We start from the raw sequence: 26,089 nt of genomic DNA on the forward strand, positions 1-26,089 counted from the left end.
TTGATGGTCGGCTTAGAAACCTGATTTTAAATGGCTGCTTTAAAAGCAATTCGTTTTCACATGTCTGTTTTTTGGTGCAAGGAACCTTGACTAATATTAAAATGTTCCTTACAATCTTCAAGGGAAAAAATGATACAAAGTAGCATATGGTCTCTTTAAAAGCAGTGTTGAAAGCAGTGACCACATGGGGATCTAAGGCCATGTCTATTTCCATCCTATCCTGAACATGTAACATCCTCAGGGATGTCTACACCCAGCCTGAATTTCTGTTTATGGTGAAATTAAACTTGTCACCATATAGGAATCATCAAATTATACTCTTTGTACACACCGTGTACAACCACATACAGTATGAAATTGTCAAAAACAACAGGCATCCACCTTATATAACTAGTTTTATTATGTTGGATTTAGTTATTCTCAGGCTTTCATTTGTGGTATGAGCTATATCCTCTACCAGCCCCAAAACTAGTCCACAGAGATTAACCATGTTATTCCACTACTATAAATAAACTGTATATTCCATATGGTGCCATTCTTTTTACATGTAACTACAGAGATTTTTGAGGGGAAGATTGGATTAATCTCTTGGCCACTGCTTTAATAGTTTATATAATCTGCGGCTTTACGTGAAATCTCTTGTGCACTTTACAAAAGTGATTAATGGCTCCTGAAAATGCATTTAACAGCAATTTAAAATATTAGTGAGCCTCATTAAACCACTGTATATAATCATTTACACACACTATACAGTATACACAACTCTATTCCCTATAGATTGTGAATATTAACTTTATATTTATTTATTTATCTACACAGCTTTATTACTGTATTTACGCATGAAAGTTTCTGGTTAGTTTGTCAAAATACTAAGGCGGGGGCCTACAAACTAACAGACATGGACCTCAACTTTGAACAGATTGACATTAAAACTGCTTTTGCATTTGCATGCTGCCAATAATCATTTACAGTAGTGCTTATAAGAGGCTCTTTCAAATGCATCATTGAGTTTTTAAGTACAAATACTTCAATTTTGAGAGGCACTTAACACTGCAAAAAAACAACATGTTTTTAAGATCTGAAGCCCTGGACTGCTGATAGCCATTAGATCCATTGGGAGATGCCACAGTTCCCTTTCTGTCGGTCTCTCGACGTTGTGTCGAACCGACAGAATGGGGTTTGTCTTGAGAACCTATCATCGTCTGAGTATTTAGAAAAGGCCAATGAAAATTGGCGAATGAAATTTGCATGCCGGGCTCCTCCCTGGATGTCCGGGTATAAGAGGGAAGCCGGCGTGCTCATTCATTCACCTTTTGTTCTTCAGAGCCTAAGCATCTGATGAGCGTCTCCAAATCTTCGCTGATCCTATCCTGCTGGAAATCTACGACGTGGTGCAGCGGACGGTCCCTTCCTGCAGCGACTTTCCCCTGGGTGTCTCGGCAGTTCCGGAAGTGTCTGAGCAATTCTTTTTTTCTAAAAGAGCAAATTTCTCCAGCGTGGCATGTCCCGCTGTTCTCTTGGGTGCGACGCACTCATTGAGGAAGGGGATGGACACGATGTCTGTCTCAGGTGTTTGGGTCTCCGGCACGCTGAGGCAGCCTTCGTGGATACATCCTGCCCGCACTGCGGGCGGATGCCTATCCAGACGTTGCGGTCACGGGTGGCGGTATTCTTCATGGATAAAGCCACCACCTCGTCTGTTACCCAATCCGTGACGGCAGTGACTACGGCCCTGCCGCCCGCTTCAGTTAACACCGGGGGTGATATGGGGATCACTGTGAACGTTAACCCGCCAGCCGCAGGCTCACGGACCGTTCACGCCCTGTCTCGCTCGTCTGACCATCCCTTAAAAGATGGTCCTACCCCGTCTTGTTCCTCCGCCACATACTCGGAAGTGCGTGACGAAGATGAGATGTCGATCACAGCATCGGAGGGCAATCTTATGGCATCTGACCCCGACGATTCCTCTGAGCTCCCTCCCCCGGGGGGTCGAGCCCAGGAAGAAGCGGACGTTGAGATGTCAACCATGCTTTTCCGGGCCGCCGCGAGCATTGGGCTGCAGTGCACAGCACCGCCTTAACCCCAGCGCTCGCGGTTGGATACGTGGTACCTGGGGTCTGAGCGCGGCTCCAAGCCGCGCCCAGCTCCGGTCCCGTTCTTCCCGGAGGTGCATGAGGAGCTGAGTAAGACTTGGAACGCGCCCCTCACAGCCCGTTCCAATCAGAAAGGCTCAGTCGCCCTTACTTCCCTCGATGGTGGGGCTGCCAGGGGCTATGTCGAGATCCCCCAGGTGGAGCGTGCTGTCGCGGTGCACCTGTGCCCGCAGACTGCGGCCACCTGGAGGGCTCGGTCTAGACTCCCATCCAGGGCGTGTATGTTTTCGGCATCTCTGGTGTCGAAGGCTTACACGGCTGCGGGTCAGGCCGCCTCCTCCCTCCACGCCATGGCCATCCTGCAGGTCCATCAGGCCAAGGCGTTGAAGGAGCTCCACGAGGGCAAGACCGACCCAACGGTAATGCAGGAACTCCGTACCACCACCGATCTCGCTCTACGGGCAACTAAGGTGATGGCACGGGCCTTGGGTCGGGCGATGTCCACCATAGTGGTCCAAGAGAGGCACCTCTGGCTCAACCTTGCGCAGATGCGGGACGCCAAGAAGGTTCGCTTTCTCGACGCCCCCATCTCGCAGGGAGGGCTGTTTGGTGACACCGTTGAGGATTTCTCTCAGCAGTTCTCGACGGTGAAGAAGCAGACGGAGGCAATCAGACACATCCTGCCCCGCCGTGACTCGGCCGCCGTCAGGCCTTCGAGATCCCGAGTGGCGTCTGCTTCCCAGCAGCCCCGGCCCTCTTCGACTCCGGTTCCGGCTCCAGTGCCCCCTTCTCAGGCTGCCTCCCGGAAAAGGACGTCAAAGAGGAAACCGCCTCCCCGTCAGCAGCCGTCGCGGAAGCAGAAGCGGCCCTGACGGAGAAACCCCAGGGAGATTGAGACTACCACCGGGCCCGATCCCAGCCACTCCATCGCTGGGTCAGATAGGGACGGTTCCTGCCCCGTCCTACCATCAGCTGGTCCCCCTGGGGGGCCAGCGCCCACTTCCTCACAAAAAGAGTTTCCTCTCTCTCTGGGTTTTCACAGCCGTTCCCACCCTCTGGTCGACGGTGGACGGCAACTCGACGTTGCGTCATGGCGAAGCGCAATGTCGAGTATAAACACCAGCCTTCAGCACTCTCAGACAGACAGTGCGTTGAGCTGGACAATCGCCAGGCAGGAAAAACGGCAGAGCCGATCTCCTCCCCGGGGGTCCTCCCCCGGCAAGGAATCCGTACTGCTAGCCATCGAACCACCCTCCGCGGGGGCGATGAAGCAGATCAAACCTCTAGTCCCCCTGTGTCGGTTTCTGGGAGCTTGGTCTCAGCTTCCCAGACTGTCAGGCTGGCTGAGGAAGACGATCCGTCTCGGCCACGCGATTCAGTTCGCTACACGTCCGCCCAAGTTCCGGGGCGTCCTTTTTACCTCAGTCAGAGGCAGGGATGCCCCCGTACTTCGGGCGGAGGTCGCCTCCCTTCTGGTGAAGAGAGCGATCGAGCCCGTCCCACCAGCCGTGATGTCCAGCGGGTTCTACAGCCCGTACTTCATTGTCCCCAAGAAAGGCGGGGGGTTGCGCCCTATCTTGGATCTGGGTGTTCTGAACAGACACCTACACAAGCTGCCTTTCAGGATGGTCACGCAGAAGTGCATCCTGACGTCCGTCAGGCGTCAGGACTGGTTCATGGCAATCGACCTGAAAGACGCGTACTTTCATGTCTCGATCCTCCCTCGACTTTGGCCGTTCCTGCGGTTCGCATTCGAGGGACGGGCATATCAGTACAGGGTCCTCCCCTTCGGTCTGTCCCTGTCTCCACGAGTGTTTACGAAGGTCGTGGAAGCCGCCCTCCTTCCCCTCAGGGAAGAAGGTGTGCGGGTACTCAACTATCTCAACGACTGGCTCATCTCGGCTCACTCGCGAGATCTGTTGTGTACACACAGGGACCTGGTGCTCCGGCACCTAGATCGGTTGGGGCTACAGTTCAACTAGGAAAAGAGCAAGTTCTCCCCCGCGCAGAGCATCTCCTTTCTCGGTATGGAACTCGACTCCGTCTCCATGACAGCGCGACTGACTACAGAGCGAGCCCGGTCATTGTTACACTGCCTGAAGCATTTCGGGCAGCCAGCGGTCTCCCTGAAACAATTTCAGAGGCTTCTGGGGCACATGGCATCCTCGGCGGGGGTGGTCCCCCTCGGGTTGATGCACATGCGACCGCTCCAACACTGGCTACAGAGTCGAGTTCCTTGGAGAGCGTGGCACACCGGCAGCAGGCGTATGGTCATCACGCCTTTCTGCCGGCACACCCTGACCCCTTGGTCGTCTATGGCCTTCCTATGGGAGGGGGTCCCCCTAGGGCAGGTATCAAGACACGTCGTGGTAATGACGGATGCCTCCCTTCAGGGCTGGGGTGCTGTGTGCAACGGGCACGCAGTGTCGGGGCAGTGGACGGGCCCCCGCCTGCGTTGGTATGTCAACTGCCTAGAATTGAGGGCTGTGCTACTTGCACTGAAGAGGTTCCAACCCTTCGTGCAGGGCAGGCACGTGCTGGTCCAGTCGGACAGCTAACACGACTCGCCCGACGCCTCCTCCTGTGGAGTCAGCAGGTGATCAGCTCCCTGCGAGCCATACACATCCCGGGCGACCTGAACCAGACAGCAGACCGGCTCTCTCGTCAGTGGTCACCTCGCGGAGAGTGGCGACTCCACCCTCACGCGGTTCAGCTCATATGGGAGCAGTTCGGCCAGGCGCAGGTGGACCTGTTTGCCTCCCCAGACTCCACCCATTGTCCGCTTTGGTACTCCCTATCCGACGGTCCCCTCGGTACGGATGCCCTTGCGCACAGCTGGCCGCGGGACAAGAGGAAGTACGCCTTCCCCCCAGTCAGCCTCAATGCACAGACCCTGTGCAAGGTCAGGGAAGAGGAGCATCAAGTGCTACTAGTTGCGCCCTATTGGCCCAACCGGACTTGGTTCTCAGAGCTGGTGCGCCTGAAAACAACTTTCCCCTGGCCGATTCCCCTGAGGAAGGACCTCCTTTCTCAGGGGAAGGGCACGTTTTGGCATCCCAGGCCAGACCTCTGGAACCTCCATGTCTGGCCCCTGGACGGGACGAGGAGATCCTGAGCGACCTACCCCCGGCGGTGGTAGAGACCCTCACACAGGCTAGGGCCCCGGCCACTAGGAGATTGTATGCCTTCAAGTGGCGCATCTTCTCGTCCTGGTGCTCTTCTCACGGAGAAGACCCACAGAGATGCTCGATCAGGTACGTACTGTCCTTTCTCCAGGAGAGACTTGAGAAGAACCTCTCCCCTTCCACACTGAAGGTGTATGTTGCCGCTATAGCCGCACATCACGATCCAGTTGCTGGTAAGTCTCTAGGACAGCACGACCTGGTCACCAGGTTCCTGAGGGGCGCGAGACGGTTGAATCCGCCTCGCCCGCGCCCCGTACCCTCTTGGGACCTCGAAGTGGTCCTGGAGGGCCTCCAGAGGCCCCCCTTCAAGCCCCTAGGAGAGGCTGATCTTTCTCGCCTGTCGATAAAGACGGCCCTCCTGGTAGCGCTCGCCTCCTTCAAGAGGGTAGGGGACCTACAAGCATTCTCTGTGTACTCGGGTTGCCTATAATTCGGGCCTGGAGACTCTCACGTTATCCTGAGACCACGGCCCGGCTACGTGCCCAAAGTTCCCACCACTCCCTTCCGGGACCAGGTGGTGAACTTGCAGGCGCTCCCCACCGGGGAGGAAGACCCAACCCCATCCGTGTTGTGTCCAGTACGCGCACTGCGCCTCTACTTGGACCGCACGCAGAGCTTCAGAAGCTCTGAGCAGCTCTTTGTCTGTTTTGGAGGTCAGAAGAAGGGGAGAGCTGTCTCCAAACAGAGACTGGTGGACTGGATTGTGGATGCCATATCCTTGGCATACCGGTCGCAAGATCCCCCTGCCCCTTAGGAGTTAAGGCGCATTCCACTCGGGGTGTCGCCTCCTCGTGGGCACTGGCTCAGGGCGCCTCTCTGGCAGACATCTGCAGAGCTGCGGGTTGGGCTATGCCCAATACCTTCGCGAGGTTCTACAACCTCCGCGTTGAACCGGTGTCAGCCCGCGTCCTGCAGGGCAACAGGTAGGACCGGCAGCCGTTTGGGCGTACGCCTGCGGAAGCCCTTCCCCCTCCGGGGGGAGCAGTGGCGATCCTGCCTCACTTCTTTCCCCTCGGGTAAAGAATAGGCATTCCATCCATCACTAAGCACCCCTCCCGGGGACAGGCTGGGCAGAGCAGCCCTGCCCCCTTAGGCCGGGGAACAGTTGAGTTATCTCCCAGATGGCTCTAACCGGACCTAGTGCTCCAGACGTGGTAACCCCCCCTCCGTGGGCTGTTCCGTCTGATGTATCCTCATGAATGGTTCCCACCTTGGCAACCCATGACCTCCCCAGGTGGACTCCCACCTTGCGGTTAACTCCTGCAGTCCGCACATTCTTCCCATGAGTTCTCCCCTGATGGTGAGACCATGTGGTGTGTCCACTAATTCCTCCCTACGGTAGGTAGTGGCCTCTGCAGCGTTTTTCCCCCAGGGGGGTATAATGCTTACCCAGTGGCCCGTACGGTGCCGTGCGGCTTCTCGCCATTTAGAGAATTAGGCCTCCGCCCGTGACGGCCGGTGTTAGGGGCTTCCCAACTTTTGTGTAAAGCTCTGGGTCCCCCTTCCTCTCCACTGGAAGTTCATAATTTCGCATAGCGTGTTCGTCTGACTCACCCAGGCCAGTCAACGTCGCTCCGCAGAGATTGTGATGCGGCTCAGTGCTGTGGTGTTTTCCATAGGAACCCCATTCTGTCGGTTCGACACAACGTCGAGGGACTGACAGAAAGGGAACGTCTTGGTTACGGATGTAACCTCGGTTCCCTGATAGAGGGAACGAGACTTTGTGTCCCTCATGCCACAACACTGGCCGCCCACCCCAGCGGTCGGGGGAGGATGCTTTAGGCTCCTCAGACCAACAGGTGAATGAATGAGCACGCCGGCTTCCCTCTTATACCCGGACATCCAGGGAGGAGCCCGGCATGCAAATTTCATTCGCCAATTTTCATTGGCCTTTTCTAAATACTCAGAAGATGATAGGTTCTCAAGACAAACCCCATTCTGTCGGTTCGACACAACGTCTCGTTCCCTCCATCAGGGAACCGAGGTTACATCCGTAACCAAGACGTTTCTCGTACAACCACATTTGTTCTTTCATGAATACGCGCAGAAGCACACGCACATAGCAAAACCTTGCACTCCGGCTCTTGCCTGGACTGAACTCTCTAGTCATTTCTGTCAGACGATGTTTGATGACTCCATCTACTCCTGCATTTCTCTGCAAGAGCTCATTGATGTCACTTAGAGATGCATTGACAGACCTTCTGAATAAGCACCATCTCATCCTAAAAAGGTTTTGCACACTAAAGTATGTATGTACGAATGACATCTGCAAAAATGTTTCCAGACCTTTTCCCAGGAATTAACTTCACAAGACATTTTAACCAAGTATAGTGAATGTATGAGGGAAGAGTATTTGTCATACAGCCCAAGGGATTACATAGGAGTCTTATATCTAATTTTGTCAGCTGGCATTCACATAAATGCCATTAAAACGCTTCCAAGAAAATTGGAAAACCAAAATAAAACGCATCTACAACAATGTAATTTAATACTCTCACACTTTAAACCAATTGTAGTCCAGCATTGATATCCAGAAATGCCATACATCAAATGAATTAGTTGTTGTGCATTGCATAGTTTTATGTATCCATTAATCGATCTCATGAGCGATCACTCATTTGTGCCCTTTATGATGTCATATTTGCTCATATTGAATGATGATAGCAATCAAACGCTCTCAATAATGTGCAGATGGAAACCATGCTGCTTCACCGTACCAGCAACTAATGCATGACCTGTATTTCAGAAGAATGAATTAGTCCATTACTCAGATTTAAGTTACATGGTGGGGTAGCACTGAACTTTGCCTCTTGTTGTGAATTCTTTTTGTGTTTCTGGCATACCCTTAATATTGTATTATTGTTATATTAATGGTGTAAGTTAATACACAATGGAAGCATCTCATACTGTATGAATTCAACCATTTTTAATGTAAACTCAGTTTCAGTTGGTTGCATTCTGGAAGGTGTCAGAAAGCAAACAATAAAGTGTTGTACAGCAATAATATTGCATATTTGTATGAACAATGGGGCTGGACACTTGCAACGTGTTGCAATTCATGTTTTTATCCTTGCAAAAGTGTTTTAGACAATATCAAGAGTAAAAACATAAAAACATTTCTGTTAATAAAAACTTAAACTATAAAATACTGAAATAATAAGTTGAGGAACTAAAATGATTAATTCACAATAAACTAAGCTAAAACTAAAAAATCAGTCAAATTTATAGATGGTTTCAGCGGCAACAACATAAACAAACGTTATTTGGCGTCATAAACAAACGTTATTTTAATTTAATTTAATACAATTAATATACAATCAAATATAAATATGAATAAAATATAATATAAATTGTTATATTATAACTAAACACAGACCTGAAGTTAACTTTGGGCCAGGCGCGTGCGGCCGATGAAACGGTCTATAAAGCAATATAAAAATTTTAAACAATAAAATGAAATAAACACATTACAAAATTGCTAAAAATGTAACAATGGAACTTCAAAACTAAAAATATAACATTAAACGCTAAATATAAATAAAACTAAATTATTAAATCAAATTATTACTTATTTAATATTTAGTATTTAAATTTGGTAAACGTATGTCACTGTTGTATTTACATGCTTCTCATTTGCGATTACAGGCACATCTATGTCAAATTAGCGCTGCCTTTCTATATTTAACACCAATTAATCATTTATTTGTTTATGGTATTTATTAGCTATACATCAAAATACACAGACACCTGTGCAAACATACAGACTTATCCTTGTAAATAAAAGAATGTAAGAACAGACAATCATTTTTTATATTTATACAATTTGTTTTATGTTTTCTAATACATTGTGAATATTCAACACAATCTCACAGGTATTTGTAACTATTTTACAAGGTGAAGGTTAACTCCTACAGTATGAATTCGTACAACCTTATTTGTACGTTTTAGTGCGATTTGCTATCGTGCCAGTGCCATTAGGTTTGGGGTTGGGGTTAGGGGAGGGGCTTCAGTACTGCTTTTGTTTAATATTAGTACGCTGTTGTACATTCACATCATACAAATTCATACGAATAAGCCACTTTAAAAAATACGTACGAATAAAGAATTAAGAGGGTTTAAAATTTTTGTAATATATTTAAATATTAAATCTTTATTTGCATTTTAGCAAATCAAATGACTGTTTTTTCTCTGAAGAGCAGACAACTTTTCTGTATATCACTTTTAGTGTAAGAGGCCCATTTGAGGCAGGTCTTTGGTAAAGGATTTTCCATTCAGTGGTATGAAAAAATGACTTTGTACAAACTGTATGTAGCCAGAAAAGACCGTTTCTTATGCCCTAGCACAAAGAAATATCACTAGAACACCATTTTCCCCCTAGAGCCTTTTATATTTCTAAGAGAAATCCATGTATTCCTTTGAGTATGTGTCTAAAAAAGAACATGACTTTCACCCTCTCTCAGCTCTAAAGAGTCCCATTGATCTAAACCCTTCAATACCACTGGAACTCTCTTTACTCCAAACGCATCTCCTGTCCCAAGCATAATAGCAGACCATGGAGGAAAAATGTCTCACAAAAGCAGGTTTGTGGATGACACAGACAAACAATCTACCATCGCTCAGAATGACAAGCCATGGCACCATTTGTCACCCATAATCCCTTTGAGATGGGCACCTGGAGACGTGTGTCGCAATTGTGCGTCTGTGAAAATCAAATATAGGTTTGCTCTCTGGAGTCGGTCTAGGCGGTATTATAGAAGCCACATCGCCAGTGTTAAGTGTACTTTGGATGGGTTACAATGGTCAAATAGTCGTCTAGACCAGCGGCTATTCATTCTGATCTTGGGGATATTTTATGGCATTTTATGCCTCCTTTGTCTGATACACTCAGGTACATCGAGATGTTTGCTAACAAGAAGATGTTTTAACCTGAGTGTGTTAAATGAAGGAGACATGAAAACACATAAAAAAATGTGTAGATGCGGAAAAGCGGACAGAATTTGCTTTATTCGTTGGAGAAAAGTTGGATAAAACATTCACTAAAACTCAAAGGTATTCGCAAAAACAAAAGTCTGGTAAACTTAAAAAATTATGAAAAACCAAGATAGAAAAATATAGTACTATACTTTAGTATTTACCATAGTAAGATGTAGTATTCTGTAGAATGTTACAGTAATTATTAGGGCTGTCAACGTTAACGCGTTAACGCAACATCCGCTTTTTCTGTCATCATTGTCTAGCGTTACATTGTATAATCACGCCTTTAAACTATTTAGGCGCGATTTGAAATGCTTGTATTCAGGGGCGGAAAAGTGGCCCTGGACTTCTTCAGCAAGAGCGGCCCACAAAACCCAGCTCACAACATAAAATAACACAACAGAGCACTGTTGCACAAACCATTCCATAGCACTATAATTCATAAATGTAAATGTTTTTAAGACCTTTCATGCCACCTTGAAAAGTCAATAAAGCATTAAACAGTAAAGGCCAGTACAGTCTGCGCAACAAACAGAAATCAAAATGACATAAAAGCCTGCCTAAATATGTAAATTTAATATAAAGTATTTATTGTAATATAAGGCAATGTATTTAAACTGACCATGACATGGTGTGACTAGACTTTGCTAACAAATGTTGTTTTACATCAGCTATAAAGTCCAAAATCAACATTATACAAGTCTTAAAAAGTTAGTGTTTAGGATTTATAAATCGAGAAGAGAGGAGAGGAGAGAAAACATTCACTCTTTGGGCTTAATAAGTAAGTAGCTCACTTATAAGCTTAATAAAAAGAGCTTAATAAGCTTTTTAAAACTACACATTGAATACAAATTTGGCAGAAAAATCAAATGTCATGTAAAGGCTGCGTCAGAATCGGTCAGACAGTGCACCAGTAGTAACTTCTCTTTCGTGCTTGAATGAACAAAAACACACAAGATTATGCCAGAAAGTTCCATTTGCGACTCAAGATTATGACCGCCTATGTTCCATTTGCGACACTGAGACGCTGCAGTCGGTAGACCAATCACAGCAAACTAGACCATCTGACCAATCAGATCATAGTAGGCTGACTAAACACAACATTTTCCAATCCTCTGTGTTGTGTTTTAGGCATATGTAAAGACTGACTAGTTTCTACTTGAGTTTCATATTATGATAATTTATCTTATCTTTAATTCATTTATCTTTAAACACCTCCTTACACAGTTGGTACGAGTCTTTTAACTCATCCACCTTAAAACAACCGCTACTACTACTAGTACAATACATTTACATTTGGGAGACGCTTTTATCCAAAGCGACTTACATTGCATTATCCTGTAAATTTGTTTCTAAGTATGTGCAATCCCCTGGGATCGAACCCACGACCTTGGCATGGTTAACGCCATGCTCTTAACACTGAGCTACAGAGAGCCGTCTGAAAAGTGTCCTGAGATTCCAGAGTTCAGTTAAATTCTGTTACCCAAAATAAACCAAAGTATAAAGAAGACAGATTTATCCAAATCAACTAGTACATCACTAGTAAATTTCTGCTCTCTGCAATGTTCGATTCTGATTGGTTGGGAGTTAAATTCCAAGGGCTGTAAACCCCCCTTGACATCTGTTAAAACCAATAACACCGCTCATCCAGGTACGATAGTCCAGGTTTATTCTGCGGTAACAATCGGTTGGCTGTACATTATCTCTTACACGCAACATTGGAATAGTTCATCAATAGTGATCAGATTAATGGCCATTTTGTTGAATGTGAATGTACACACCCAGTCAGACAGCAATCAAATTGATCAACAAACTTACAATAACCAATTGTAAAGAAGCCCATAGATATCCCACATATACTCTACCGACTCTGATCTTTGTGACTGTACCGTAATAGCCCAATGGAAGATTGCTGGTGCACACAATTTTCTCAACTCTCTAATGACACATAATGGCTTTAAATAACCACTGCCAGCGCTGTCATTTAGTGACAACTGGCCAGAGTAGGAGAGTTCTTCAAAGAGGGAAATGGATAGTGTCCTCAAAGAGGGGGAAAACTAATGATGCTCGTTGCAAAAAAGGGACAAATGTGGAAAATGAATCAGAGCAGTGAGAGGTCAGAGGTCAAAGTCCTCGGTCTGACACACGGACCAATGCCATTACGGGTAATCTATAAAGTGCCATAAATTCAAGACTGGTCAGGTCTGCAGTGCCGCTAATGGCCTGCACCACCCATTACTGCTAATTCCTACTGCACTGTAGTCTTACACCCCCATCTCTCAACATGAAGGGTTCCTGCTCGGCCAAAAAAGGTTTGGTTAATGTATGTTATTGGTTGAGCAAGCAACCATCACAGCAGTTGACTTCCTTCTCAAAGCCATTAGCTCTGTGAGCAGACCCCTTTCCTCCTATCCACCCTATACTTTCCTGTCCGATGTATTTACTGTCCTTTTAAAGGGGTCATATGAGACGGCTAAAACGAATATTATCGTTTGTTTTAGATGTAATGCAATGCTTATACACGATTTAAGGTTCGAAAACGCTGTATTTTTCACTACCGTGCATGTTTGTATCTCCTCTTTGCCCCTGTGTTTATTTTATACAAAGCTCATCGTTCTGAAAAGCGAGGTGTGCTATGATTGGCCACTTAACCAGTGCGTAGTGATTGGTCGAATACTGCAAGCGTGTCATGGAAATGTAACGCCTCTTACTATATTTGGAACATCATGTTCCAAAGCAATTGTACTGACAGTACTGACTTGCGTATTCATTTTGGCGTTCTTAGTCAAATCATACCACGAACTGGTAAGCCGCTAACAATGTTTTTATACAACGAAAAATGACATGATAATTAAAGTGAAAGAGCGGGATAGAAAACAACTGTGGCGAAATACTGTTGCTTTGGTGATTACAAAATCCTTTAAAAATAAAGGAAATGCTGGAGCGTCATTCGTACATTAGTGTCTATTTGTTTGGCAAGGCCGTGAACATTTGCCTGATCTCATGGGCTGTTATTGGGCTGTCGATCACCTCTGCTCACTCCTAAAAATAACAGCCTGTGAGGGAGGTCAGGCAATGACCATCTATTCACCCGTAAGCAACTGCGGCCAATGGTTTATTCAGTAATTAACACAGGAGAAAGTCAGAGGCGGAGAGGCAGAGCGACTGCTATCATTAAGCTGTGCCAGAATTATAAAAATATACAAACAGAAAAAAACATTTACTATAAAACATATTGGAAACCATTACAAAACTTATTCACAAAAATGGTTTAAGATCTCGAATGGAATTTGTTCATGTAGTGGTTACTTAGTATAAAACATCTGAGACAACGTCAGATTTACAGTTTGACACTGAAGGGGTGAAACGTACTAGCAGGTATTAGCCATAAAAAAAGAATAAATCAAGTTAATTCAGTTGCACCCAACTTTAAATCTTGTTTTAACAGAATTACTGCCTTCTATTTCTATTTACACAAGAAATTCTATTCCACAACGGCAATATTTCTATTCCATTTCATTCCATTCTATTCTATTCTATTTTACTTTCTATTTTATTTTCTATTCTATTCAAAAATATTTTTTTTCGAAAATAAAGGGTTATTAATCCAGAGGGTTTAAACTCAAATAACAGAATTATGTGCTAACAGGAGATGACAGACAAAAATACCTGAAGACTGATTTTTGGTTGAGACTTTTTGAGTTTTAGAGCTCTAGATATATTTTTTGATTTATTTATTGAACAAAATTGATTGCTCAAGGCAAAACTAATCATTCGATAAATTTGAAGAGTATAACTGTCATGGTTCTGCCACAAGACCAAGAAAAACATGACAAGATGAGGCAGAGCCATGACAGAACCTCATGTTTCATGTGAAGGGAGGTAATTTTGGCCCTTATGGCTCGCCATACTCCCTCCGGTCTCGTCTCTGTTCCCGCCCTCTTGTTTCCTGTTAGTGCTCTTTATGATTTCATGCCCTACACCTGCTCCCCTCTTGATTTAGTTCCCTATTTAATGCCCTTGTGTCTTCTGTTTTGTGCTGGATTATTTTGAATAGTTTGGTCCATGTCACCTGTCTTATTTTGTATTGCTGTAGTTAGTCTAGTCTAGTTATTTGTAATTATGTCTATTTGTTTGGCAAGGCCGTGAACATTTGCCTGATCTCATGGGCTGTTATTGGGCTGTCGATCACCTCTGCTCACTCCTAAAAATAACAGCCTGTGAGGGAGGTCAGGCAATGACCATCTATTCACCCGTAAGCAACTGCGGCCAATGGTTTATTCAGTAATTAACACAGGAGAAAGTCAGAGGCGGAGAGGCAGAGCGACTGCTATCATTAAGCTGTGCCAGAATTATAAAAATATACAAACAGAAAAAAACATTTACTATAAAACATATTGGAAACCATTACAAAACTTATTCACAAAAATGGTTTAAGATCTCGAATGGAATTTGTTCATGTAGTGGTTACTTAGTATAAAACATCTGAGACAACGTCAGATTTACAGTTTGACACTGAAGGGGTGAAACGTACTAGCAGGTATTAGCCATAAAAAAAGAATAAATCAAGTTAATTCAGTTGCACCCAACTTTAAATCTTGTTTTAACAGAATTACTGCCTTCTATTTCTATTTACACAAGAAATTCTATTCCACAACGGCAATATTTCTATTCCATTTCATTCCATTCTATTCTATTCTATTTTACTTTCTATTTTATTTTCTATTCTATTCAAAAATATTTTTTTTCGAAAATAAAGGGTTATTAATCCAGAGGGTTTAAACTCAAATAACAGAATTATGTGCTAACAGGAGATGACAGACAAAAATACCTGAAGACTGATTTTTGGTTGAGACTTTTTGAGTTTTAGAGCTCTAGATATATTTTTTGATTTATTTATTGAACAAAATTGATTGCTCAAGGCAAAACTAATCATTCGATAAATTTGAAGAGTATAACTGTCATGGTTCTGCCACAAGACCAAGAAAAACATGACAAGATGAGGCAGAGCCATGACAGAACCTCATGTTTCATGTGAAGGGAGGTAATTTTGGCCCTTATGGCTCGCCATACTCCCTCCGGTCTCGTCTCTGTTCCCGCCCTCTTGNTAAGTGTTACCTTTAGTCTTGTCTAGTTTTGTGAGTCCGTGTTCTTGTTTATATCTGTTATGTTACCACCAGATCCCCCCCCCCCCCCCCGTGGGTTTTTGTTTTATTTGTTAAATAAATGTCTTGTTAACCCCTTACCCGCTGTCTGCGCCTGGGTCCTCTGTCCTTGTTCCCTCACCGTTCANCTTGTCTAGTTTAGTGAGTCTGTGTTCTTGTTTATATCTCTGTTATGTTACCCCCTCGTGGGTTTTTGTTTTATTTGTTAAATAAATGTCTTGTTAACCCCTTACCCGCTGTCTGCGCCTGGGTCCTCTGTCCTTGTTCCCTCACCGTTCATGACAATAACAGAGGATGTTTTTATTAAAAGGGACATGTAAATGACTAGCACTGTTGTTCTTAATTAAATCGGCAAATCCATCATGGCCGACAATCCCATTTAATCACAGGTTAAAGCTTTAATCACTTAATCGTTAAGATTTGTTTAAAATTGAGCACTGACATGCTATTCAATTTAAAACAAAACCTAAGTCAACGAATCCTAGATTAGCTCTAAACTCTGCTTAATTTAATCCTTATTTGTGTAACCCACAAAACGTTTCAGAAATGCTACTCTAGAACGATTCTCTGACACTTATTGGCAGAAAACTTGGACCAACACCTTGATTAAAAGCCAGCTGGCCAGTGTCGTATCATCAGCAGCATGGTAACATTATGACCTCTGAGTCACACACTGACCCGAATGAAACTGAAAGATCTTCAACATCTGATCTTAAAACAGCGCTCGGTCAAGACCATTCATAAATTCTCCCTTATCTTAGAGTTCAGCTTTGACAAACTCATGTGTCATTGAACACAAACAAATTTTCAAACATAAACAAGTTTTCTGTTTAGTGCACAAGTAAACATAAGCTTTTGAAAACATTTTGAATGCCCTTGCCCTCCTAAGGTGGCTCATCTAACCCTCTTTATTCATCTGGTGTCCTGGCTGCATTCAGAATAATTTATATAATTTATCTGACTCATTATTTTGCACATTGTGGTTCGGTTCAGCAACAGAAAATGAACTCAGTTAAATCCTGTGCTTTCCTAAATAAGCAGCTTAGGAGAAAACCTTTTAACTTTATCTAACTGGAACAGTTATTACAGTAGCGTTTCTTTTATGGAGTCAATTTAACCGTACAATATAAAATATCGTCCTTCCAACTTTAAGGTCAAGCAAATTGGGTCAAAGTAGCAGAAGTAGATTGCTAACCAAGACGATTTGTACAAATGTGCTGGAAGTTTTGTTGGTTACGCAGTACTATCTATAGAAATATGATCATATTGTAGCTTACAGCAGGTCCAGCTCATTCAATAGCATTCTGAATATTAATGTAGTCTTAAAAAAATGTGCTAAATGCGGCAAGATGTAGATGTTTTCTGCTCAACTCTGACAGTAATCAGGTTTGTTCTTTTGCAAAATTGCACGTTGAAGAAAAAGGCCCAGTTCAACATGTGCTTCTTGAGAGCTTGAGTTGAGAAGCTTTGACTAGAGGGCTCGAGAAGTTCTCATTAACATAAACAGCTGAGACCAAAATGTGAAAATGAGTCATTGTCAAAGTTAGAATTAAAGAACTAAAAGTGTTGTGCCTCTACCTCTGGTTTCCATGGTAACTTCTTGTACTTCTGCGTGAGGGACCTGAGGATTCCGGCTTGATCATGAGGGGGGCCAGCGTTGGGCTCATCTTCCTGCTTAAGACAGAGAGAGAAAGTGTCATCTTTATATTCATTCATTTCCATAATATGTTTTATGAATTTTATTGCACACTGCTAAAAAACAGGTTGAGGTGGTCTTAGCTGGTCTTCCAGGCTGACCAACCTGGGGTTCAGCTGGTTTAGCCGGTTTCCAGTTGGTCTCCATCTAAAACAGCCCAGCTGGAAGAGCAGCTAACCACAACAACTGTACAGTATGTACCATATTAATAGAGAAAATGATGTTCACAAAAACTGGCAACAAGGTCATGTTTTTTTCGTATATTTTGCAAAATGCTTTTATATATTTTTCAACAACATCACAATATTGCATTTCAGTGCAGTTTTCAGTTGTTTGTTCAAAGGTGCAACACCAAGGTCATGGATTTGATTTCCTAGAAATGAGCAAATTGATAAAACATACCTTGAATGCACTCAATGTTGCTTTAGATAAAGTGTCTTTAAAAGCATTAATGTAAATCAAGTCAACACAGTAGCAACATCTATTTGGCAACCCAAGCATTCATATTTGCAGAAAATATAAGTACAGCCAGTGTTGCCAGATTGGGTGGACAATTTCCAGCCCAAAGGCTCAATAAAACCCGCCCACTCCAACAAAAACCAGCCCAAATTTTAACTGCCAAAATAATGTGATAGAAATGTATTGCAATGTCAATCAACGATGATAATGACCATTTTATCTCCTTAAAACGAACTATGACAAGATGAAAAAATATAATTAAACCAGGAAAACAGGTCAAACGGATCAAACAAAGCATTAAAGAGAGTTAGAAAATATGACTAATATGTCCAGAAACCACTTCAAAGCGACAATCAAGAAATTAAACAATGACTTTAACCCTCAAAAAACACATTTTGTGCAAAAAGTGCCCACTATAATTAATCGGATTCAGAAAGCTGAATAGGCATTTTCCACTCGTTCATGAACTTCATTCACACACCACGGCAGCCAAAAATGTGCAATTCATTGATACATGCAACAGAAGAAAAAAAGAACAGCAGCAACAATAATGTGCGCTTACCTTTGAGAGTTGCCTTAACATCTGACAGAACTACAGTACGTCTTTCGTGAAGTAAATATTGCAGAACATATAATGCAAATTTAACAAGTCCAGCAGCTGTCAAGGACGAGTATGATGAAGAGAAGTAACGTTTTACATTTTTTATTAAATCATTCAACTGCTGTGAATTCAGTTATAGTTGTATTTACAAAGTCTTTGAGTCTTCTGTCACCACATGTGTAATCCACGTTGTGAGATTTGAGTTACTCTCCCTAATCGTGCAACATATATTTGGGCCACTTTGGCATTGCGATCGCTTCAATATACAAAATCTGGTCCTTTATCACGCCAAAACCCTGTCACTCACGAGCCATCACATGATCTCAACTGTAGATTGATTGACAGGTGAGGTCTCACTATCCCAGACCTGATTGGTTAAACTGAACCAATAAGGGCTGTGTTAAGGAATAATGCGTTTATGACTGCACTTCACATTATTTTCGTAAATAACTTAACTAATCAAAAGCAAAGAAAAGGCAAGCTGCTTGGGCGGGTTTTTAATTTCATAAGCAGCCCAAATTTTGTCCACCCGCCCAATGCCTTTTTCTCCGGTCTAACCCGTTCAAAAGAAGCCCAATTGGGCGGGAACCTGCCCAATCTGGCAACACTGAGTACAGCATGTATTTTATAGGAAAATATTAATAATAATTATACAGATATACCGGCCAATAATCGGTATCGGTCAATAAAAGCAATTCACACTAACAACAGCCGATATATGCCGTCAATCAAAAGAGGACAGGACAATGCAATAAATGTGAGTTCTGTATATAGAAAATGTTAAGAAACATCACCCGTTTGATGTTCAATATTAATAGTCAGTATGTGAATTAATAACATTCAGAAACTAAAGAAATTTTAATTTAATCTTCAGAATCGGTATCAGCCTATATCACTCTGGATAATCGGTATCGGTGAAGAAGTTTAGTATCGTGTATACTAATTAAATGTTCGGCATAAAACTGAAGTTGTGATGGTGTTTTCTTCCAAATTATGAAAAATACACTCTAAATTTTTTTTTTTTTTTTCAACCCATGGTTAGATCAAAAAGGGTCAAACCAATAGCAGGGCCACAAACTCTTCTGTTTCGCTCTCAGTTCAATTCTCTTCATATTAATCTTTTTCTTCAACTATGTGTCACATGTCAATGTGCGGCGTTAATTGAAAACTGCACTGAACCATTACAAAACCCAATTAGAAGTGGCTTGAACTCAATACTGTCAATGAGCAGTCACAGTAACCGTGGCCTTTATATATTGTGTTAGTTATTATCTGCCCGGTTTGACAGGGGACAGCTGAAATGACTGGTTGGGTTATAACATCAAGCTATCATACTGCTCATACTTTTTCAGCAGTATATAGTACATTCTGGGTTGTTTTTTTACCCATGGTTGGGTCAGATATGGGCAAAAACTTAATATTGCGGCAGCTGGGGCACCAAAAACAGTAAAATAACATTAATGCATAAAGAAATTTGCGACATCTTGTTATTTTCCATTCGGCATGTAAATTTGCAGTCTGTTTCTGTAAAAAAAAACATTCTGTAAAATTACATTTGACTTTACAGAATGCTCTTTTTCTCTGGAGAAATATTTGAAACACACAAGAGATTCAACAAATGTTTTCATTTGCTCTTCATTTAATCTCATTAATATCTAAGATAAATAATTGATCGATTAAAGATATCTCATCAGTTTTTTCCCCTGTAAAAATTGGTGTAAAAATTGCACACTTTACCTTTAAGAATCAAGAAAAAGCAGGGAAATCCTCCAAGGTCAAGCCGCGATAAATTTTCCTAACACACTGACTGTCGGGAGAGTCATGTATACCGCTCTCATTATTATTACAAGAAAATTCATCAAAGCAAAGCGTCTGGCTAGATCTTGATCCAAGACCATCTTACTTTTTAAAAATTGTAGCTTCATCTATTATTGCATTCACTGTAAATCCGACCTGAAGTCAGATCGCACCGCAAGACAAAGCGCTGAACATAAAAAAAACTCTGAGATGAATCCCAGGCATGAGAAAGTGTCGGAAGGTACGAGCTCAGAATATTAATGAGGTTAATTAATTCTCCTTGTACAGGGGTAAACAGGCTCCGAGCAGAAGGCCCAGGCGCATTTCTCACGTCCGCTTATCCACCAGAACGACAAAACACGGCCCCTCCACAAATCACATTTTAATTTCGTCTGCCCTGCGACGTGGAGGATAATGACCTGCGCGATCTGTTTCATCAGTCATCTTTGTCTTTGCGCGGATGAACTGAGAACAGCAGCTAGCCGGAAAGAGAAAATGTTTTGAGATGATCTATGCAAGGGTAATGCATTCATTAAACTTAGCAAGAATTTAACGCTTTATGAAAATGCTACATGTTTACAAAAACTGGCTTCCCATATGACGTGTCCTTATTTTACATTCATGCATGTCTCCAAAAGCACTATTTTTATCCAAAGCAATACATTTAATACAAGTTACATGTTTTTATCAGTATGTGTGTTATCTGCTAATCAAACACCTGATGTTAAGCTAATATATGGGTTGTAAGCATAATGTCTCTTTTTTTATGTTCTGATTTTGTGGGGGAAGTTGTACCCAATGTATTTAATAAATGAACAGACAAAAAGTGTTGGATGTGTTAAGCTGCATAAATTTGTCCAAAAATTGTACAAGGACTTCTAGACTGTAAAAAACTGCACCAGCATCTATCTTGCCCTCCGCGTCCACATACCCACAATTTTCATTGACGCACAACATGTAACTCCCACTCTGGAACCAAAGTTCTTGAATTAAGGTTAGAAAATCATATGAAAAAAAAGATAAATACAGCAAACAATCCTTTGGGCGACATTTTCAGACATAAGATATCTTTGTTTTTTATTGTCATCCATGCGTTTTGTTGTCAGCATTCATCTTACAACACAGACAGAAAGCATTGTAGTAAAGTTTTCACTTAAGACCCAATAGCTAACAAGTTCATGAAAATAAATTGTTCTGTTATTACGTGATAAATTATTCACACCATTGTCTTTAGAGAGTAAAGTTGTACTGTAATATTCTCAATAATGGTTACAACTAGTAATGTGTCGACTGTATCCCACAATGTAATGCGCTTAACTTGACCTACCATTTCAAGCGTGATGACCAAACCGTAAAACTTCTCGACTCATGTATCAGACTAGCAAAAGTCATTTATACACAAAATTGCATGAATATCTTCAATTTATTTTTTAAGATGATAACCAGCATCCCGAATTAAACATACAACCTAATGGAGTCGTGTGACAACAATGTAGCATACAACTTTCATTTATCACATAAAGCTGAACACATTGCATACTGCGCAGTATGCAGTATGCTAATATTCTCTTCTGAAAATAGAGTGCAGGTGCTTTAATGCCGTGAAAATTGCAGTTAATGATTATACACAAAGCCAAACTTAATCTTGTGTAACTAAACACGATTTTCTGCAGCTGACTTTGCTTTCAGCAGTCGCTCTGACAGAGAACCGACTAGAAACATATCCCTTCTTTATCACATCCGCATGAGGCCAAGCACAAGCACGTAATGTTTTATACTAGGGTGACCATACATGCCATTTTTCCCGGACACTTTTCGGGTGCGTCATCCGGAGGTCGCATTTGTCGCAACCATAACGTTTTTAACTGATATGTGAGAACCTCGGTGATGTATGCGGTGGACAAATGCGACCGCATCCGAGACGTGTCCGGGAAAAATGACATATATGCACCGTGTCCGTAATCGCCGCGAAAATGAGTATGAGTCATGAATAGTATGTCCGAAACCTCAGTATGCACAAAACAGTAGGCGAGAAATACCCGGATGGTCTACTACTTCCGCCGAGATTCGGGAGTGTGGATCAGATGGACACTTCTCTATCCCATGATACCATGGGAGCTGAGCGACGGTCAAATTTAAAAAGTAAATCAAATAAATATAGCGGAAAACTTTAAGGCGGACGTCCTTTATTACATTTGCTCCAATGTAAGTGCCAATAAATAAATTTCTCGTGTCTAAATTATGTTTTATCAACGCTCACGTACGTATAGGTTGTTGTTAATACGTCACAGGTCAAAGAGCATATGGGTCACATGACCATGAAACATGGCGGATGCAGTATGTCTGAAATGTATTCATACTACTCCCACTCATACTATATAGAACGTACTGTTTTAAAGGCCGATAGGTACTTATTCAAATTCAGTACGTACAGTCACAGTATGCGATTTCGGATGCAACAATGGTCACCCTACTTATACTCTAGAACAAGAAATGAAATAGCAACTGTTTTCTATTCGATTTTTGGTCTTAAAATAGCAACTGTATCAATGCTAATCTATTTTATTATCAAATCTAGAACTACAGTAAATAGCGGATTTGCTAAAGTTTTGGTTTGTTCATTCAAATCTTGACATAACACATTTGTTCGAGACAAAATCTCATTTAGATTTCAATTTGAGTTGAATCTATTTGTAGCTCCCTTTGACTTCAGTAAGAAGCTTCATTTTATATTATTTTAAGGTTAAAAATAACAGTGACTAATGTGCAGTCATTAATTTCACAGCACATTCATTTATGCTTAATTGCATCTTGTTTTGCTTACATTTGACATTGGGATTGATTGACTTGAACGCTTTGAAGTCGGAGGCAGAGAATTTAAATATAAGTACTCTCACCCACGACTTCACCTGTGGCCGCAATAGCTTCACAATTGTCCATAATTTCCAATGAGATGAGTCCTATCACAGAATTAAGTTCTATTACAACTTTACCCAACCAGCTTCTCTTCATCATCTCAGTTCAGACAGAAATGGTACAAACACAAGAGCATCGATTCTTCGGTACATGTCCACACAACCTTGGTTTCCACTGACGCACAACATGTATGACACAAAGCTGCCACTTCAGATTCTGGACATACGGTTGGAAAATTATATGAAAGGCAAGAAATAAGAGGAAAATGCCTGGCTATGAAAGCTGAATGAGGATCTCCACCCAAAGCCATCTTTGTAGCAACATGTTTTCTTAGTTATTTTTTGGAAAATCTTATTTAAGTGTTTATTTCTCAAAATTGCCTCGGTTATTGAACATGAAGGTAAAATATATGTGCAAGCGCTGATGATGTACATTCACAGTTTGCAATAATAAATGTTACTGTCGTCACAATGGGAAATGTCATGCTACGTGCTCCTGAATGAATACATCTTATGTAAAACTCCTTGAAGCCCTGAGCAGTAAATACCATCGCAAAAGAATAAAAGATGAGCAGTAAATGGCATCATTTCCTCGTTAGTGCTCGTTATGATTTCATGCCCTACACCTGTTCCCCTCTTGATTTAGTTCCCTATTTAATGCCCTTGTGTCTTCTGTCTTGTGCTGGATTATTTTGAATAGTTTGGTCCTTGTCACCTGTCTTGTTTTGTATTGCTGTAGTTAGTCTAGTCTAGTCTAGTCTAGTTTAGTTATTTATGGCAAGTGTTAACTTTAGTCTTGTCTAGTTTAGTGAGTCTGTGTTCTTGTTTATATCTCTGTTATGTTACCCCCTCGTGGGTTTTTGTTTTATTTGTTAAATAAATGTCTTGTTAACCCCTTACCCGCTGTCTGCGCCTGGGTCCTCTGTCCTTGTTCCCTCACCGTTCATGACAATAACAGAGGATGTTTTTATTAAAAGGGACATGTAAATGACTAGCACTGTTGTTCTTAATTAAATCGGCAAATCCATCATGGCCGACAATCCCATTTAATCACAGGTTAAAGCTTTAATCACTTAATCGTTAAGATTTGTTTAAAATTGAGCACTGACATGCTATTCAATTTAAAACAAAACCTAAGTCAACGAATCCTAGATTAGCTCTAAACTCTGCTTAATTTAATCCTTATTTGTGTAACCCACAAAACGTTTCAGAAATGCTACTCTAGAACGATTCTCTGACACTTATTGGCAGAAAACTTGGACCAACACCTTGATTAAAAGCCAGCTGGCCAGTGTCGTATCATCAGCAGCATGGTAACATTATGACCTCTGAGTCACACACTGACCCGAATGAAACTGAAAGATCTTCAACATCTGATCTTAAAACAGCGCTCGGTCAAGACCATTCATAAATTCTCCCTTATCTTAGAGTTCAGCTTTGACAAACTCATGTGTCATTGAACACAAACAAATTTTCAAACATAAACAAGTTTTCTGTTTAGTGCACAAGTAAACATAAGCTTTTGAAAACATTTTGAATGCCCTTGCCCTCCTAAGGTGGCTCATCTAACCCTCTTTATTCATCTGGTGTCCTGGCTGCATTCAGAATAATTTATATAATTTATCTGACTCATTATTTTGCACATTGTGGTTCGGTTCAGCAACAGAAAATGAACTCAGTTAAATCCTGTGCTTTCCTAAATAAGCAGCTTAGGAGAAAACCTTTTAACTTTATCTAACTGGAACAGTTATTACAGTAGCGTTTCTTTTATGGAGTCAATTTAACCGTACAATATAAAATATCGTCCTTCCAACTTTAAGGTCAAGCAAATTGGGTCAAAGTAGCAGAAGTAGATTGCTAACCAAGACGATTTGTACAAATGTGCTGGAAGTTTTGTTGGTTACGCAGTACTATCTATAGAAATATGATCATATTGTAGCTTACAGCAGGTCCAGCTCATTCAATAGCATTCTGAATATTAATGTAGTCTTAAAAAAATGTGCTAAATGCGGCAAGATGTAGATGTTTTCTGCTCAACTCTGACAGTAATCAGGTTTGTTCTTTTGCAAAATTGCACGTTGAAGAAAAAGGCCCAGTTCAACATGTGCTTCTTGAGAGCTTGAGTTGAGAAGCTTTGACTAGAGGGCTCGAGAAGTTCTCATTAACATAAACAGCTGAGACCAAAATGTGAAAATGAGTCATTGTCAAAGTTAGAATTAAAGAACTAAAAGTGTTGTGCCTCTACCTCTGGTTTCCATGGTAACTTCTTGTACTTCTGCGTGAGGGACCTGAGGATTCCGGCTTGATCATGAGGGGGGCCAGCGTTGGGCTCATCTTCCTGCTTAAGACAGAGAGAGAAAGTGTCATCTTTATATTCATTCATTTCCATAATATGTTTTATGAATTTTATTGCACACTGCTAAAAAACAGGTTGAGGTGGTCTTAGCTGGTCTTCCAGGCTGACCAACCTGGGGTTCAGCTGGTTTAGCCGGTTTCCAGTTGGTCTCCATCTAAAACAGCCCAGCTGGAAGAGCAGCTAACCACAACAACTGTACAGTATGTACCATATTAATAGAGAAAATGATGTTCACAAAAACTGGCAACAAGGTCATGTTTTTTTCGTATATTTTGCAAAATGCTTTTATATATTTTTCAACAACATCACAATATTGCATTTCAGTGCAGTTTTCAGTTGTTTGTTCAAAGGTGCAACACCAAGGTCATGGATTTGATTTCCTAGAAATGAGCAAATTGATAAAACATACCTTGAATGCACTCAATGTTGCTTTAGATAAAGTGTCTTTAAAAGCATTAATGTAAATCAAGTCAACACAGTAGCAACATCTATTTGGCAACCCAAGCATTCATATTTGCAGAAAATATAAGTACAGCCAGTGTTGCCAGATTGGGTGGACAATTTCCAGCCCAAAGGCTCAATAAAACCCGCCCACTCCAACAAAAACCAGCCCAAATTTTAACTGCCAAAATAATGTGATAGAAATGTATTGCAATGTCAATCAACGATGATAATGACCATTTTATCTCCTTAAAACGAACTATGACAAGATGAAAAAATATAATTAAACCAGGAAAACAGGTCAAACGGATCAAACAAAGCATTAAAGAGAGTTAGAAAATATGACTAATATGTCCAGAAACCACTTCAAAGCGACAATCAAGAAATTAAACAATGACTTTAACCCT

The 26,089-nt window shown here is 42.1% G+C and overlaps 1 protein-coding gene across 2 annotated transcripts in view; it reads right to left on the bottom strand.

The window, feature by feature from the left end:
* Window positions 1-26,089, bottom strand: part of b4galnt4a (beta-1,4-N-acetyl-galactosaminyl transferase 4a) — a 208,409-nt gene that overhangs the window by 74,205 nt on the left and 108,115 nt on the right. Inside the window, exon 3 of one of the 2 annotated variants that reach the window (XM_057330341.1) lies at window positions 25,131-25,223. In XM_057330341.1, the coding sequence (XP_057186324.1) occupies window positions 25,131-25,223 (93 nt within the window). Of the gene's footprint in view, window positions 1-16,995; window positions 17,168-25,130; window positions 25,224-26,089 lie in introns of those variants that run through there. The other variant, XM_057330339.1, reaches the window with a different exon arrangement.

This window comes from Triplophysa rosa, linkage group LG3 (genome assembly GCF_024868665.1).
Source record: "Triplophysa rosa linkage group LG3, Trosa_1v2, whole genome shotgun sequence".
Lineage (NCBI taxonomy): Eukaryota > Metazoa > Chordata > Actinopteri > Cypriniformes > Nemacheilidae > Triplophysa > Triplophysa rosa.